This window comes from Chlorocebus sabaeus, chromosome 3 (assembly GCF_047675955.1).
Source record: "Chlorocebus sabaeus isolate Y175 chromosome 3, mChlSab1.0.hap1, whole genome shotgun sequence".
NCBI classification, from domain to species: Eukaryota; Metazoa; Chordata; class Mammalia; order Primates; family Cercopithecidae; genus Chlorocebus; species Chlorocebus sabaeus.
In genome coordinates this window covers 76,695,581-76,713,542 of record NC_132906.1, presented here as the reverse complement: position 1 = coordinate 76,713,542, position 17,962 = coordinate 76,695,581, and the positions used below count along the sequence as shown (strand labels likewise).

Sequence of the window (17,962 nt, the reverse complement as noted above, 5' to 3'; positions counted from 1 at the left end):
GTGCTAATTCATCTGGACTCCACTAGAGGCAGCAGGGTTTGCACATGCAGCAACTGCAGCAGAACATTACTTCCTAGTGAGCCTTGACCAGTCCTAAAAACAAGTGTCATGTGAAATAACGAAGTCTTACAGTTAAAAAGGACCGGAAGGCTGCGTGCAGTGGCTTATGCCTGTAATCCCAGCACTTTGGGAGGCCAAGGCAGTAGTGCCTTGGCCTGAGGTCAGGAGTTCTGGTCAACATGGCGAAACCTCGTCTCTACTAAAAATACAAAAATTAGACAGGTGTAGTGGTGGGCGCCTGTAGTCCCAGCTACTCAGGAGGCTGAGGGGGGAGAATCGCTTGAACCTGGGAGGCAGAGGTTGCAGTGGGCCGAGACTGCACCATTGCGCTCCAGCCTGGGTGACAGAGCAAGGCTCCACTTCAAAAAATTAAATTAAAAAAAAAAAAAAAAAAAAGGACCTGAAGAGCAATTCAGTCCAACCATCCATTCAATGCTCTCATCAATGCCTTTCCAAAATACAGAAAAATATTGGCATCTTTTACAAAGATTAAGGAAATGGAAGGACTAAATTAATTTCCAATAATGATCTATACTAGTCAAAGGTATCATGAATGAAATTTAACCTTTACATTCATTTGCATTCAGAAACAACTTGAGTAGTTTACACTACATCATTTCTTTCACAGAAAGAGCTTTAAAATTAACCACTTTAAAACATTTAGGGCCAGGTGCAGCAGCTCACACCTGCAATCCCAACACCGTGGGAGGCCAAGGTGGGAGGATCACTTGAACCCAGTAGTTTGAGACAACCTGGGCAACATGGTGAGACCCCATCTCTAAAAAATAAAAATAAAAGTAAATTAGCACGCCATTCTGTCACTAGATATACATTTTTCCCAAACAAAGGATATTTTTAAAAAGTTTATCCCTTAAAACATTATTTGTGACCTACTGTCACAAATCTCAAGTTGCTTTTTTAGCTGTGACGAATTTACACTTTGAACTAAACAATCGGTTTAAGCTAATGTGGCCTCACTCCTGCCTCACCTCCACCCACCCCACTCTATGGCCAATAGGATACAATGGAACTAAATTTTTCTCTTAAGCAGATTGACTCTTTCAAACAGCCAACGAACTCATGAAGAGGTAAACCATTAACGCTTTTCTTTGACAGATGGCGTACAAATCCTTACTCCTACATGGTAATTTACAAATCAGTTATACTTCATAGCATGTTTATCATGATCATAAGAAGTCATTCACTTCTGCTGGGGCTAGGAATCTTACCTGAGTAGGCCAGGACATAGTTACCTAACATTTTGATGAAATATTTTATATGAGTAAATCTGATTCTGGGAAGTATTATAGACTCTGATCATCCCTAACTTGTTGTAAGCTTCAATGAAGGCAATCCCTAAATCTGTTCAAACAACCTAGTAAAGAGTTAACCATTCAAAGCAGTTCAGTTTCTAATCTCATTTAATCATTGAGTTAACAACTGAAATTGTTCAATTTATTACATTTTTCTGTTTATAAAAATAATGCAAAGTTATAAAAACAAAAATATTTAGAATTATAGAGGAAACTAAAAACTGCACAAGTCATTTCCTGTCAGGAGCCCAAACAAACAAACAAACAAACAAAACTATACAACTCTACCAACTCAGAGTATCAAAATAATCTGTTAACAGTTTTGTACTTCTGTTTAATTCTCTGCAGGTTTTAATACACTCAAATAATACTCTGCTTTTAAAAATTAGTATTATGGCTATCAAAATGCTATAAGAAGATTCATTTAACTATTTCTCTACTTTTGGACATATAGGTTGCTTTCATTTTTTTATTTTAAAAATACGACATGAATATATTTGTGCATAAATCTTTTCCAGAATTTAGGATATATTCAAATACATATTCTTACCAGATTCTCCAGCACTAAAATGATCAAATGGATTCCCTTCGGCATCTGGGTTTAGTAACACCATTTCAAATGGGATATCTTCCACCTGAGAATTCTCCTTGTCATCTTGGCACGTATACTTGTCTGCATAAAACACATGCCACGTTTGTGGAGATGGAATCTGGGACACTGTCAGATTATGTTCGGTCTGGTTCATGGTCACTTTAAAGAGAAAGAAAACAACACCTTTCGTAACAAAACTCTCACACGTGTTCCATTATTTTATCATATAATCAATTTGAGGTTAGGACACTCTTTTGTTTAATTTTTATTGCCTCAGAAATCCAAGACCTTGTGAAGTATTTGGAATAAGTCTTGTAACCAGATATTTACAGAATAAATCAGAATTTATCTGCAAAGGAGATAAAAATGATGTTTTTAACCAAGGAATCACTATACAAGTATGACTATAAAACACCACGAGTAGAATGGCTTCACTGAAACTCTGAATTTTTTTTTTTTTTTTTCTGGTTCTCACATTCGTATTGGGAGCCATGGGAGGGGCCTCCTCTGTCAGTGGAGGTGCTCAGTTTCTTCAGCCACTCCAAGCTGGGGCTCTGGGAATCCTGGGGGTGGCTGGGCACATCGGGCATGTTCCCATCATTGCGGATGGGCATTGGGTAGTTGTAGGGTGTGACCTCGTTGATCATGATGAAGTACTTGGTGTAGGGGCTGAGTGGGGGCAGAATTACAGCTAGGCTCCTGATGATGAAGGACACGACCAGCACCGGCTCCTTGGCCCAGGCATTCTTGAGGAAGGCGCTGAGTCTCGTCACCATCTTGGTCTCGACGGCTGAAACTCTGAATTTTAATTCTCAGTATTTGTCACAGTTTCCAGGTGGGTTAATGACATTCAAAAAAATTGTGGTGGTAAAATATACACAATGCTAAATGTATCATTTTAACCATTTTTAAGTGTACAGTCTAAGGCATTAAGCACATCCACAACACTGTGCAACAATCAGTGACATTTTTGAAGATTACTCGAGTTAAATTTAAATTGGAGCATTCAACTTACGAAATCATTGTATCTAAAAACTACGTATTTTCAAAAGATTTTCCAAAACCTTTTTCTGATTGGTTGTTCTTTAAAAGGGTACAAAAAGCAGAAAAAATAGAAATTACAGGAATGTAGAACTTATTATACTGGATCAGGTCCATATGAAGTAGTATGATACAGTCAGGGGTGGGGGTGTGTGGCATCATTCAGATGTATGTTTCAATCCTGGCTTCAATACTTACCTGTTGTGTGACCTTGGGTAAGTTACATAAGCAATGACACTCATTTTCTTCATCTGTAAAATGAAGATACTACCTACAGCAAAGAGCTGATGTAAGCACTAAGTTATGTGAGTCACCTAGCATGGTATCTGTCACAGAGCAGTTGATAAATGTCAATTCTGCTTTTCCTTTCTTTAAAACAAGGTGGTTATATTAGTAAGTGGTTCTCAATCCAGGGTAATCTCCTTTCATCCAGGGCCTCTGAAAATATGAGGGGATCGTTTTTTGTCACAATAGCTGGTTAGATACTTGGAGGGGGGCTATGTTGAACCTCATGCAAAGAATTATTCCCCCTAAAATGCCAACGGCACTCCCTTCTGAGAAACACAAAATGATGTATAAGATTCTTTCTGGATCTAAAACTATTAGGTTGGTGCCAAAGTAATTGCAGTTTCTGAATATGACCTGACCTAAGAGGCACTGACTAACACTAACATGAAGCTGCCTATGAGAGAAGTGTCTCAAGTTCTGAGTGTAACGAAAAGAGTAGAGTCAGAAGAGTGAGTCTTGGCCTTGTGACTCAGCAAATAAATTTACAACCTCTCTAAATTTGTTTCTTCAATAGTAAAATAAAGATACCTTCCCTGTTAGCTCAGAGTTCTTGTGAGGGGCAAAGGAAAAGCATATGGAAGGTTATGTAAAGAGAATGATTCTACACAAAGTATTTTTAAAACAGTATTATGATAGGCCCAATTCCCAACTCTAGTTTGCCCCCATAACATGTCAATATTTAAGGACAAATTAGTCTTAATCTCTTTCTCAATTGTAGGTTTTTTTTTTTAATAAATAAAAGACATTTCTCGAGGTAACCAGAAATTTGTGTATGGAATAGATTTCGGAGGACATTATAAAATTATTAATTTTCTTAGGTGTAGGACAGTTAAACAGATGAATTTCTTTACTCTTAGAAGCTGTATGCTTAGGTATGGAGGGGCAAACTGTGATACCTGCTGCTTATTTTCACAAGGTTCAATTAAAACAAAAATCACATACATATAGACATAAAGCAAATTTAATAAAATATTAACAATTATTGAGTCTAAGCAGAGGATATACAGATGCTGGTTGTATTATAATTTCATCTTTTCTGTATGTTGGGAAATTTTCCTAGTGGAAAGTTGGAAAAATGTTATTTATAGGTGGTCTTTATGAATGAGATACAGATGTAGTCAGGATTTGAATTTGGAGGACTTGGACTGTACAACTGGGAATTTCATTCATTGGTAGTTAAATTGAACAAGAGGATTTGATTAACACCACTATGACATTGCTTTTTTGGCTACTGTAAGTTAGCTGACATTTAAACTACCTTTTTAAAAAACAAACAAACAAAAACCGTACAGCTTCCGGAAAAATGTAGCAAAGACTCTAGTCTCTGTTAAATATTGGAAGACTTTTAGTAAGAATTTAATAAATGCTCAATAAATGATTCAGAAATAAGACTGTTTAAATGTGCAATGTGCAATTATATAATCCGGACCTCATTATATAAAGGCTCTGCTGTGTTGCTGTTTTTATCATTTGCACTTTTTCTCTTAGATAAAATATTTAAAAACCACACTTTTACCAATATACTTTTGATGTTTCATTTTAAATTATGTGGATTTACTTCAAGCAGAAATAAAAGTGTGCTTCATAAAGTGATACTGGCCTTTAGTTTTTGTCTTGCTGTCTTTTCAGCAAGCCTGGGAAACAAGCCTCTTGACAAAACCGTGTGTTCATTGTTTCCAAGACAAAAGACTACAGCACAGCATGCATATTCTATGCTGGTGTAATTAGTACCTCAAATATTAACAAAACTTGAACTGCTGAGAATGGTGCTGAATAGCTAATTGTCCAATCATATTATAAAAGGAAATGAATACTGTTAACCAAAACACACAATAAAATACTAACACCTTTAAATGATTTACAAAACATATCAAACTACAAAAGGAATCATATGCATAACATGTAAAAAGACAACACTGAAATGTTTTGTATACAATATTATATTTAGCTCCTATAACCTGATAGAAGATTCCTCCGAATCTTCTTGTTTAGATAGAAATACATAAACTCATCATTTTCAGTGCTTTTAAATGTCTTGTTTGCTTGCTTTAAAAATCTACAAAATAGTTTTTAGTATTTTTTAAATCAGATTTTTATGACAGAACAAAGAGATGATTGAAAAATAATTTCTCAAACATTAATTTGGGAGAGTCAAGCAACATTCAACGTTGAGATTTTTCAAATCTGCTAGTCCTTTCATAGCACACAGTAGTGGCAGGGTTTTACGTAGGAGCTGGGCAGAGTTACTGAGTTCATTACCAAATAGGTGAAAGGCTGTTAACTCTTAAGTCTCATTAATAGCTAAGAAAAGCACTTGCTATAAGGAACTATTCTTAAATATGTGTTACTATTACATCATGAATTTAAAGATATGCTTTTTGTTTAAATGTATCTAAGCTCCTAAATAACGTACCATAAATATGACAACTAATCTATAGAAGAGACTTAAGATTTGGATTTTGTTATTGGAAAAAAAACTGGTGAAGTATATATACGTAGAAATCAGTATTAAATTTATTTTAGGCCCGGCGCGGTGGCTCAAGCCTGTAATCCCAGCACTTTGGGAGGCCGAGACGGGCGGATCACGAGGTCAGGAGATCGAGACCATCGTGGCTAACACGGTGAAACCCCGTCTCTACTAAAAAACACAAAAAGACTAGCCGGGCAAGGTGGCGGGTGCCTGTAGTCCCAGCTACTCGGGAGGCTGAGGCAGGAGAATGGCGTAAACCTGGGAGGCGGAGCTTGCAGTGAGCTGAGATCCGGCCACTGCACTCCAGCCTGGGCAGCAGAGCCAGACTCCGTCTCAAAAAAAAAAAAAAAAAAATTTATTTTAGGCCCCAAAATTTGACAAAACAACCTTCACTCCTCTAAAATTCCTGTTTCCTGATATCTTTCATTCCACAATTCCAAAGAATACTTCTGCACTCAACAGAACAGGGAAAAGAAAGAGAAAATAGAAAAAGAAACAACAGCAGAAGGTTTTGTTAAGTTGTAGTCCTATACATAAGTAACTCCATCCTTAACAGTTATAATGAGAATGGCAGCATTTTGGAACTATTATGAACCTTAGGGAAACCTAGTCAACTTGCTTGTTGTACAGATAAGTAAAACAGGGTTCAAAGATAACGAGTTCTTGCTATAAATCACTAGCAGTGATTCTCAGTTTTGTGGTCTTCCCATTGCACCACACTGTCTCCCGGCATATAGAAGTTCTGGGAATACAGGAATATGACTCATACAGAAATGATGTTTTTAAGTGTATAAAGTATATAGTATAATACTATGTGATACAAGAGAACAAATCAATATTTCTATAGCTGAAAGCTTTAAACTGCCTAATAAGTTTTTGTTGGACACAGAAAAAGTCTTTGAGATGTCAAACGCAAAAAGCAAACAACCTACCTAACAAAAAGCCCTTAAACACTAAGGTCTACGACTATTCGTTCTACAATACTTAGTAAAAACTTAACTAAGCACCAGGGTACGATAAATTCTCATTCTCATAGTGCCATATAATTGGCATTCATAGGGCTTATCAAAATAGCAATTTTACATTTATTCACACTGATCTGATTCATTCTGGTAACCTCCAACAGCCTTAAGGACATTTTGGTCACTAATCTATCACCAGTACCTAGCATAGTACATGAAACAGTGGAAGCACTCAGTGAATGAACACACCAAAAGAGCCCTACTGCTCTCATTGACTGATTTTATAACAAATAAATACAATGGAAAGTGGTAACTATAGTAAGTGCTATGTAGGAAAGCAAGAGGCTATAAAAACTTAGGTGTTAACTTAATCGAGGGAGGAGCCAGCAGGGAGGCTGAAGAGGAAAAAGCTTATGCGAAGGCTCAGGGTAGCACTGAAATAAAATGCAGTGAGTGGGGCAATGCCCTGAGATAAAATGGAGAGGTAAGCAGCAGCCAGTCTACAATGGCTTTGCTGGTCAGGTTAAGGAGGCCTGGACAGGTTAAGGGAAACAGCTTTGCTGGTCAGGTTAAGGGAAACCATTTATTTTAAGGGTGTGGTGAGGAAGTGATTGTAACATAACCATATCTGCTATTTAGAAACATCTAGTTACAGAAGGGGGACCAGCATGGCTATAGAATAGCCAGGTAGGAGACTGCTGAAATAGCAAAGGCAAGATGATTTCAAGAGATATTTAAAAGTAAAACCTCAAGACTTAACTGATGGATGGGGAGGTAGAAAGGTCAAAGAGGAGAGTATTAGAAGACACCTTGGTTTCTCAACTGTTTACTAGATGGTAGGTGGTGCCAGTTCTTAAAACAGGGAACACCAGAAGAGGACTAGGTCTGGATGGGGAAGATGGTGAATTCAGTTTAGACACCAGAGGAATTGGGAACTGAAGGACATGACCTTTCATACATACGTGGAACACTTAGATGAGCAAATTGGCAGAGAAAGGAAGAGATAACTAATCATGAGAATCTGCATATATTTCCCAGATAAGTTTTGAATTCAGGGTCAAAGTAAATAATTGTATGTAATTGTCTCTTTTATAGTTGAATCCAATCATTCATCTTCAGGATACTATCTTCTCACAATGTCAGCTCACAAATCTACATTAAAGATCCCCACAATGGGTGGCAAGGATTGGGGACTTCTGCGTTTTTCACTGTTCTAACTAGTTGCCTTATGAGGGAATCAGACAGCTGATAAGATAAAGACTGGATGTTTAGAAATGAATGTTTCGCTAGACTAGGCTAAGAGGAGACTACCATGTTCCATATATGGATGAGTCCCTGAATAATAATGGGAAGGAGGGAAGAATAATTCCCAAATTTGAAGCATTTGGATACTTCAAATTTCTAACGTCTCCTACACCTAATTAACTTGCAAGGTGCAAAATGGAAACAATGGCACACATTCTTCATTTCCATATTAAAAAAAACTTTCACTCACTCTGGATGGCTAGCACTCTAATGCACAGGACAATGTTGATGAGAATGAATGGGATCACAGATTTAAGCTACTAGATTAGGATTTTAAAAGTACAGCCTCTCTAGAGGCAAACCCAGAAGTATACAAATGATGTGGTGCTGGTACATCTCAAAGAGACTTTTTTTTTTTTTTTTGAGACAAAGTCTCACTCTGTCACCCAGGCTGGAGTGCAGTGGTGTGATCTTGGCTCACTGCAACCTCTGCCTCCCAGTTTCAAGCAATTCTCATGCCTCAGCCTGCCAAGTAGCTGGGATTACAGTTGTGTGCCATCACACCTGTCTAATTTTTTTTTTGTATTTTCAGTAGAGACGGGGTTTCATCATGTTGGCCAGGCTGGTCTCAAGCTCCCAACCTCAGGTGATCCGCCCACCTTGGCCTTCCCAAGTGCTGAGATTACAGGCGTGAGCCACTGTGCCTAGCTGTCAAAGTGACATATTTTATCACCATGTAACTAAGTCTCATGTTCAAACAACATGTTGGGAAATAGCATCACTTGAGCTAAATTATCCAATTAACTAAAATAATACATGTTTGGCATTTAGCTCAGTGCTGGCAGATAATTAGCATTCAACAAATGTTACCATTCATTCCACACTGCCACTGGGTCAAAATATATTTTCCATATTGGCATAAATTATGCAAACTGTAAAGAGTCTGAATGAAAGAAAGGACTCCTATATAAATTATCTGGATTTTCATTTTTCAAAAATGATAAAGAAGGGAAAGGCATTGTTAAAACTCAACTTAAAATGTACTAGACAAAGTGTCATCACCGTGGGATGTAACATATGTACATATGGTACTATATTTCAACATTAGGAGGAAAAAAACTATATCTAATGATCAAAGAAAAAAGGATATACTCACTTGTCAACTGAGCTTTGGATAATTTTTCACTACAGCTATAACCATGACTGCTTTGCTGTAGCTTTAGCCATTCCTGGGCTTGGAACAGGTAGAGTTTAGCTTCTTTTCCAACAGCTACTGCTATGTTGTTGATTCTGACACACAGAAGAGCATGGTCACCTTGACATTAAAACAAAAATTATCAACTAGTTTGGTCTTACATGAAACTGAGACATGAGGACAACTCAACACCTCTACTTACCAAAATGGAAATTTAAAAAGCACAATTCTTCTTAAATCTCGCTTAACTAGGTAAATCACATCAGAATGAACACCACATTTAGAAGCAAGAGATTATTCAAATGAACGTGTGGTATTTCCTTGAAATTCAGTTGATAACTGATAATATTTCACTCAATAAACAGCAAATATCTAGGGTATTTGGACAATTCACTGTATTACAATTTTTGCCTCACTTTACAACCACTTGTTTTACATTTTATTCATAATCTATAGAAATGTCCCACCAGGACTGTAAACTAGTTCAACCACTGTAGAAGACAGTGTGGCAATTCCTCAAGGATCTAGAACTAGAAATATCATTTGACCCAGCCATCCCATTACTGAGTATATACCCAAAGGATTATAAATCATGCTGCTACAAAGACACAAGCACACGCATGTTTATTGCAGCACTGTTCACAATAGCAACAACTTGGAACCAACCCATATGTCCATCAATGATAGACTGGATTAAGAAAATATGGCACATACACACCATGGAATACTATGCAGCCATAAAAAAAGGATGAGTTCATGTCCTTTGTAGGGACATAGATGAAGCTGGAAACCATCATTCTGAGCAAACTATCGCAAGGACAGAAAACTAAACACCACATGTTCTCACTCATAGGTGGGAATTGAACAAAGAGAACACTTGGACACAGGGTGGGGAACACCACACACCGCGGCCTGTCGTGGGGTGAGGGGAGAGGGGAGGCATAGCATTAGGAGATATACCCAATGTAAATGACAAGTTAATGGGTGCAGCACACCAACATGGCACATGTATACATATGTAACAAATCTGCACGTTGTACACATGTCCTCTAGAACTTAAAGTATAATAATAAAAGAAAAAAATTAAAATTAAAATTAAAAATAAAAATAAAGTCCCATCAAAGTTTCTGTTTTTCAATATGACATAGGTATTAATGTTTAATTATACTCTTAATATAAAAAATAAACATAGCTAATAGCAGGAAAGTTTAAATGTATGTGTTCTGGAGTAGACACAAAACAAAATTTGGTATCTATGACTTTTACAAAAGAACTTTCAAGGGCTGGGCACAGTGGCCACACCCATAATCCCAGCACCTTTAGGAGGCCAAGGTGGGAGGATCACCAGTCCAAGAGTTTGAGACCAGCCTGGGAAACAATGTGAGATCCTGTTGCTATTAAAAAAAAAAAAAAAAATTATCTAGGCTTGGTGGCTGAGCCTGTAGTCTCAGCTACTCGAAAGGCTGAGATGGGAGGATGGCTTTAGCCTGGGAATCTGAGGCTGCAGTAAGCTTTGATTACACCACTGTGCTCCAGTCTGGGTGACAGAACAACACTCTTTTTTGGACCAGTGTTACTCTGTCACTCAGGCTGGAGTGCAGTGGCGCAATCTCCACTCACTGCAATCTCTACCTCCCAGGTTCAAGCGATTCTGCTGTCTTAGCTTCCTAAGTAGGAGTTGCTGGGATTACAGGCATGTGCCACTACACCCGGCATCACTATATCCAGCTAATTTTTGTATTTTTAGTAGAGACAGGGTTTCACCATGTTGGCCAGGTTGGTCTTTTTTTAAATTTTTTTTTTTAATTTTTTGAGACAAAGTCTTGCTCTATTGCCCAGGATGGAGTGCAATGGCACGATCTCAGCTCACTGCAACCTCCATCTCCCCGGTTCAAGCGATTCTCCTACCTCAGCCTCCCAAGTAGCTGGGATTAGACACCTGCCATCATGCCCGGCTAATTTTTGTATTTTTGTAGAGACGGGTTTCACCATGATGGCCAGACTGGTCTTTAACTCCTGACCTCAGGTGATCTGCCCACCTCAGCCTCCCAAAGTGCTGGCATTACAGGCATGAGCCACCGCGCCCGGCCACCAGGTTGGTATTGAACTCCTGATCTCAAGTGATCTGCCCGCCTATGCTCCCAAAGTGCTGGGATTACTGGCATGAGCCACCCACCGAGTCTGGCTTCTTTTTTTAAAAAAAGAACTTTCAGAATAATATATGTTGTAAGATGAATACAGAATGAACCTGGTTGCACACACCAACTACATTTAAGGCCCAGAACAGAAATGTCAATAAGTTAGTGCCTCTAGGGAAAGGGATTCTGGGTGAAAAGAGCTAAGACAGGAGACTATTTTTCATTTTAAGATCTTCTGTTCTCCTGGAAATTTTTTTTCTATGCTTTTGTTACTATAATTACCACTTTTATCAAACATTTTAAATATATTTAAATATACAGTGTATATATCAAATAATGTGAAAATCTCTTACATATTTTGAACAGTCTTAAAAGTGACTCTGAGGCCCAATTAACACTGTAAATTGCATTCTGAGTTACAGTTCATTATTTCAGTATAGTTTTTGCATTATTATTTTACTGAATTGGGATTCATGAAAATTGGTAATAACTATATATGATTTTATACATATGAAAGAGAATGAATGTACTTGAAACACCTTATCCCCAATCTGTCTTGAGAAATCCGAATTTAGTACATGTTTCTCCTCCACGTTTACCAGATGATCATCATGAACTATGAGGAAGTCCAAGTCTCTCTGCTGATCCTAAGTAATAACCCATGTCTTCTATATATCCCAGATTTTCCAACACTGTCCACATTGTGCCATTTAAGAGAGTGGCTGTCAATACTCAAAGTATGGTTACAGTCCGTTGATTGAGAAACTCAAAATGTGACCAAAAAATAATAAAATTGTTTCTAGTGTTTCTTCTTCATTCACCCAAAATATATTCCACATTGGATTATGAAAAACTGGGTTGCTGAACTCCTTTTCTTAGGTATCTTAAAAACTTCAAAAAAAAAAAAAAAAAAATCAGGATCCCTTCCCTTTATTCCGTCAATTCTGTAATTTCCCAATACTTTAAATTCCTTTTCTCACCAAAGTAGTTCCTAGTTTCTATTATCTTCTCTTAAGAACATTTTCTAGGCCAATATTCTGATGTTCAACGTTGCATCTTTTAATGCTTAAGACTGTACAAATCAAAGTTCCTAATGTCGTCCAGGCAAATAATTATTTGAAATACAGCACTAGTCAAATTGACAGTACCAAGAAAAACACTTAAATTGTGAGGGTGCAAACGAGACCAAAATTAGAATGAATTGCAAATTCATTTATTGAAGGAATAATTACTGATATCTGAGGAAGATCAAAAGGTAATAATCAAATGCAGCTCTGATTTCAGAAGAGTCACACAGAACACAAAGTAGGGAGCTTCCAGAGCGCTACTTACATGCTTTTTCATCAGCCTAATTCTAGGCCTTACCGCCCACAGTAAATCTACTGCACTAGTAGCCAATTAACCAAACTGTTCAATATGACAATTACATTATCAAGTGTTTTACTTGGTTTCCAAAACCACTGTGCTGCAAGCAGGTCTCAGCAAATTGATCTTAAAAAAAAAAAAAGGAAATTTAAGTTCCTAGTCTTAAATTCTCCCGTACGTCAGTGTACACAGTGCGGCCGAGACAGGAAGGAGCAAACGTGCTTCTCTGGGGGAAGGATCTGGAAAGATGCGGCCGACCAGTCATTTGCACATTCGCTTGCAAGGGGAGGGCTGGGGAAATGGAAACCGGCTTTCAGGTGCGGAACACGATCACTAGTGGCGGGAGACCGCTGCCTTGGGCTGGGAAGCCGCACCAGCGGGGTTGGCAAGGAATGCATCCCACTATTCCCGGCAGCTGCAGCGACGCAGGAGGTCCACGTGAGGCTGGGGAAGTCGCCGGCCTCGCCCAACGTGGCGGGGAGGGGCCGGGGAGGAGGGGCCCGCGGACCCCGCCGGCGGGATGGGCCAGCGCGCCTTCATCCCTCTCCCCGCCCCCAGACCTACCATGGAACTCGAAGTGGCCGATGCGCTGGCCCTGGGCGTCCTGGGCCGCGGTGCTGCTGAAGCTGCCCCGCAGGGTCTTACCCTGGCTGCCCTGCGGCCACCAGCAGCACGTGAGGGCCACCGCCAGCAGCCGCAGCCCCCCCATGCCCGTCTCCCGCTCCTCACCGACGCCTCGGCACCCAACTACCCGCGGCTGCCCGCCCCACGTCGGCAGCTGGGGGAGGCGGGGTCGGCGCCGGAGACCTGCGGCTCTGGAGCCTGAGAACCAATGAGGCGTGCTCCTCTGCCACGAGCCAAAGACATTCACCAATCAGAGGCCGAAATGGGCGGGACGCGCAGAACCGAGCGTCCCATCACTCCCCGGCTTTTGACTAGTTCCCGCCTTTTTCTTTAATGAGGAATCAGTAGGATGTTGCTTCAGGTTACGGAAAACTCATCTCCCTCATCGCCTAGCACGTCTTGCTACTGAGCATGCGCGGGCGCGCTGGCACGAGTCCGCTTGGCCTTCGAGGGGCATGTGAGATTCGGAAAAAACTTAAGATAACACAGGACAGGACTGTCTCTGGTCGAGAGAGAAAAACTCTCCCGCAAAGAAAAAATCGTGTTCTTATGCAGCTTTTCTTCCTCGGCGCCTGTATAACCGACAGGACGTGTCTGATTTAATGCCTCAAAGACACTTAGGTCCGCAAGACCACAGTCTAACGCATGACTTCTCTTGGCATCTCCACTCGATTTTTCCCTTCTAGGTTCTCTGGCTTCTCGACTTTTATTATTCCCCGCCCCCCGCGCCCCGCAGACCAGACCGCTGGGAATTGTAGCCGCCTCCAGCCCCCATTCAATCAATTCAATTACAAGTGTGGAGTAGCCCCTCTGCTGGTGAGGGTGGGAAGCAGCCACCACAGTCCTACTCGGTTCATCACTTTCTTGGCCTATGGCAAAGACCGTCTTTACAGTCTTCATTCTAATTGGCTACAGTCCGTCTCTATCCTACAGGCACAGAAAAGCTGTAGGAAACAATTTGCTGCAAAAGGTTCTCATGGCTCTCCAGCCTCTCAAATGTCCATTTTTTTTCTCATCTCCATCCTCACCTCCGTCGGTTTCCTGAACACTCCCAAGTTCTCCCTTCTAGGCCTTATCACTCCCTGATCCCTCTGGCTGGAATACTTCTGCTTATTCCAATACTGGACCTCTTCACCTTCCTTTTCCTCCTTTACTCCTCCTTCCCAAGGCACTTTAAGAAGCCTTTCTCAAACCCCTAAGTCTGTAGTAGCTGGCCTTGGCACCAGAATCCCTTACTTCCCTATCAGAGCGCTCAGTCACTGTATTGTAAGTATCCATTCATGTGTCTGAAATCTCCGCCTCTACTGTCAGCTCCAGCTGATCAGCGACTATACTTTTTTTTTTTTTTTTTTTTTTTTGAGACGGAGTTTCGCTCTTGTTGCTCAGACTGGAGTGCAATGGCTCTATCTCGGCTCACCGGAACCTCTGACTCCCGGGTTCAAGCGATTCTCCCGCCTCAGCCTCCCGAGTAGCTGGGATTGCAGTCATGCGCCACCACACCCGGCTAATTTTGTATTTTTAGTAGAGATGAGATTTCTCCCTGTTGATCAGACTGGTCTCGAACTCCCGCCCTCAGGTGATCTGCCCGCCTTGGCCTCCCAAAGTGCTGGGATTACAGGCGTGAGCCACCGTGCCCTACCTGTCTTAATGAAAGTGAGGCAGGAGAATAGGGCCTGGGGGCAGGGAACCTAAGGCCTTTTCACACCTGGAACTAAATTTAAAGAAAAACCCTAACTTTCCACCCTAAGTAACAAAAGGACCACAGGCTATGCCCTTTGCAAATCCCCACCTTTTCTGGAGGCAGAGAAGAAATTGGCTGTCCCTACCCAATCAGACTGATTGCCAGCTGAGTCTTCATTTGCATAGAAGTGCAACTTTGTAACTCTGTAACATTGCTTTTTGCAACCAATCAGATGTTTGCACAGCAGTGTGACCTTTGTAACTCCACTTCAGACTCTGACTCCTTGCTTTCCGCAAGGATTCAGACCTATTGGGGGCCACCACTTCATTTACATGAGGTGAACTCCAAGTGACCAGTGGGAAACCTCTAGAGGGTATTTGGACCCAAGATGATTATGTATCCAGGTCCTTCTGCACTGCTCAGGAGGCTCCCATATTGTGGAGTGTACTTTCATTTTCTTTTTTTGAGACAGAGTCTCCTTCTGTCGCCCAGGCTGGAGTGCAGTGGCACAATCTCGGCTCACTGCAACCTCCGCCTCCCAGGTTCAAGGGATTCTCCTGCCTCAGCCTCCAGCTGGGATTACAGGTGCGCACCACCACACCCAGCTAATTTTGGATTTTTAGTAGAGACCAGGTTTCACTATGTCGACCAGGCTGGTCTCCAACTCCTGACCTCAAGAGATCCTCCCAACTCGGCCTCCCAAAGTGCTGGGATTACAGGTGTGAGCCACCGCGCCCGGCCATGTACTTTCATTTTCAATAAATTTCTGCTTTCGTTCTTTTGTTGCATCATTCTTTCCTTGCTTTGCTGTGCCTTTTGTCCAATTCTTTGTTCAAAATGCCAAGAACCTGGACAACTTGCAGTCAAGACCCTCCACAGGTAACAAAAGTAGGAACTCAAAATTATTTCATGAATAAATGTATATAAATGATTTTCATTTAACAACAAGCTTCTATAACATATAAGCAAGTTCTCATAACAGACCTCACCATTTAGAAAAAAAAAAAAAATATTGAGGGACCACCTCCTACCATATACCCAGCATTTTCAGTATTTCTGGCTGAATATGCTGGAAATATTAATATTTTGGGATTAAAAAAAACTGCAAGGGTTCTTTGTTATAAAAGTAATCCATGTGTCTCAGAAAAAAATTCACAGTCAAAAGTATATAAAGTGGGCTGGGTGCGGTGGCTCACGCCTGTAATCCCAACACTTTGGGAAGTGAGGTGGGTGGATCACCTGAGGTCAGGAGTTCAAGACCAGCCTGGCCAACATGGTGAAAACTCATCTCTACTAAAAATACAAAAACTAGCCAGGTGTGGTAGCATGCACCTGTAATCCCAGCTACTTGGAGGCTGAGATAGGAGAATCGCTTGAACCTGGGAGGCAGAGGTTGCAGTGAGCCAAGATTGTGGCACTGCACTCCAGGCTGGGCAACAGAGCGAGACTCTGTCTCAAGAAAACAAAAGTATATAAAGTAAAAATTAAACTCCCCGTTTCCTCCTTTCCCTGCCCATATCTCATCCCCAAAGGTAACTTATTTTAAGAGTTTAGGGTGAATCCTTTCAAGTAAGTCACAAATACCACAAAAATATATGGTATTTGTAAACCAAGGAAAGGAATAAAATTGGTCCTGAAGAAAAATCATAACATAGGCCTTGAATGCTGTTAGGCCTCTCCTATCTTTTCTTTCTTCTCAATCAACTTGGTTTTTCTTACTGTGAAGACAGGCCTTTTGGCTCCTCAGTTACTTTGAAAGAACATGGCCACCAAAAAGTTCCAGCTTTGTAGGACCTCAGAGTTCAAGTAGAGTAACGAGACTATACTAGCACCTTAGTCGAATTCTAAATCCCAAGAAGAGGCTTCAGTTGGCCTAGAGTCAGCCAGATTCCATTCTGTGGCCTGCCTGGGTCAACTTGGGGAGATCATAAAGGATGGTAGGGGGAGAAGTCTGGTCAAAAAAAAACTGTACGTATCGACTGCAGTATATTTTGGTCTTCATTCCATGTTGGTGCATTCTTTTTAAAGGCTATAAAACCGTCTACTGCATTTTAAAAGTTAGAAGACATTATACACATTTAGATTATTTCCAGTGTTTCATTATTGCAAGCAATACAGCAATGAACAATTATCTACATTATACATCATGGAATTCGGGGGGGTCATAGGATATGAACATTTGAAATTTTCATATATATTACCACTTTGCCCTATAAAAAGGTTGTGACGTGATACTTCCACATATATACCTGTACTGGATGTTTCCATTCGTTTTCAGCTTTGCCAAACATTATGTTGGGGAAAAAAAGATATTTATCTATTCGTCATTATTTAATGGTCATTTATTCTGTACCAAGTCTCTAAGGACATGCGATTACAGCAGAAAACAAAACAAACCCCCGACCCCATGGAACACTAAACAGAGGGCAGTTACATCAATGTAAATGTTGAGTGCTAGGAAGAAAAATAAAGAGTAAGACGATTTGGCAGTTTTGGGCAGAGCTCGCTATTTTAATTGTGGTGGTCATTCAAGCTGAAAACAGAAGTAAGGGTAAAAACTAGGCAGACATCTGGGGAAAGGCCATCCAGGTCCTGGGGAAGTAGCATGCCTGGCACATTCAATGAAGAGCAAGGAGGGTGGGGAGGCTGGGGCAGAGTAAGCAAAGGGGAGAATAGGATAATATATCAGGGTAGGACCTAGGGAATATCGTTATCATGATTGCAAGTCTTCTGCACTGTCTGTAATAATAATAATATTATTTTTTGAGACGGAGTTTTGCTCTTTTTGCCTAGGCTGGAGTGTAATGGTGAAGTCTTGGCTCACTGCAACCCCTGCCTTCCAGGTTCAAGCGATTCTCCTGCCTCAGCCTCCCGAGTAGCTGGGATTACAGGCACCCGCCATCACGCCCGGCTTATTTTTGTATTTTTAGTAGAGACAGGGTTTCACCATGTTGGCCAAGCTGGTCTCGAACTCCTAACCTCAGGTGA

The 17,962-nt window shown here is 40.6% G+C and overlaps 1 protein-coding gene and 1 pseudogene across 1 annotated transcript in view; both read right to left on the bottom strand.

Moving 5' to 3' along the window:
• The window catches only part of GPR180 (G protein-coupled receptor 180), a 33,756-nt gene extending 20,293 nt beyond the window's left edge, over positions 1 to 13,463 (bottom strand). Inside the window, exons 1-3 of the mRNA XM_007960691.3 lie at positions 13,234 to 13,463; positions 9,128 to 9,286; positions 1,924 to 2,124 (exon numbers count right to left, since the gene is read on the bottom strand). Coding sequence (XP_007958882.2) covers positions 1,924 to 2,124; positions 9,128 to 9,286; positions 13,234 to 13,378 — 505 coding nt within the window. The 5' untranslated portion in view covers positions 13,379 to 13,463. The remainder of the gene's footprint in view (positions 1 to 1,923; positions 2,125 to 9,127; positions 9,287 to 13,233) is intronic.
• LOC119627556 (NADH dehydrogenase [ubiquinone] 1 alpha subcomplex subunit 3 pseudogene) lies at positions 2,387 to 2,815 on the bottom strand (annotated as a pseudogene).
• Positions 13,464 to 17,962: the final 4,499 nt, after the last annotated feature.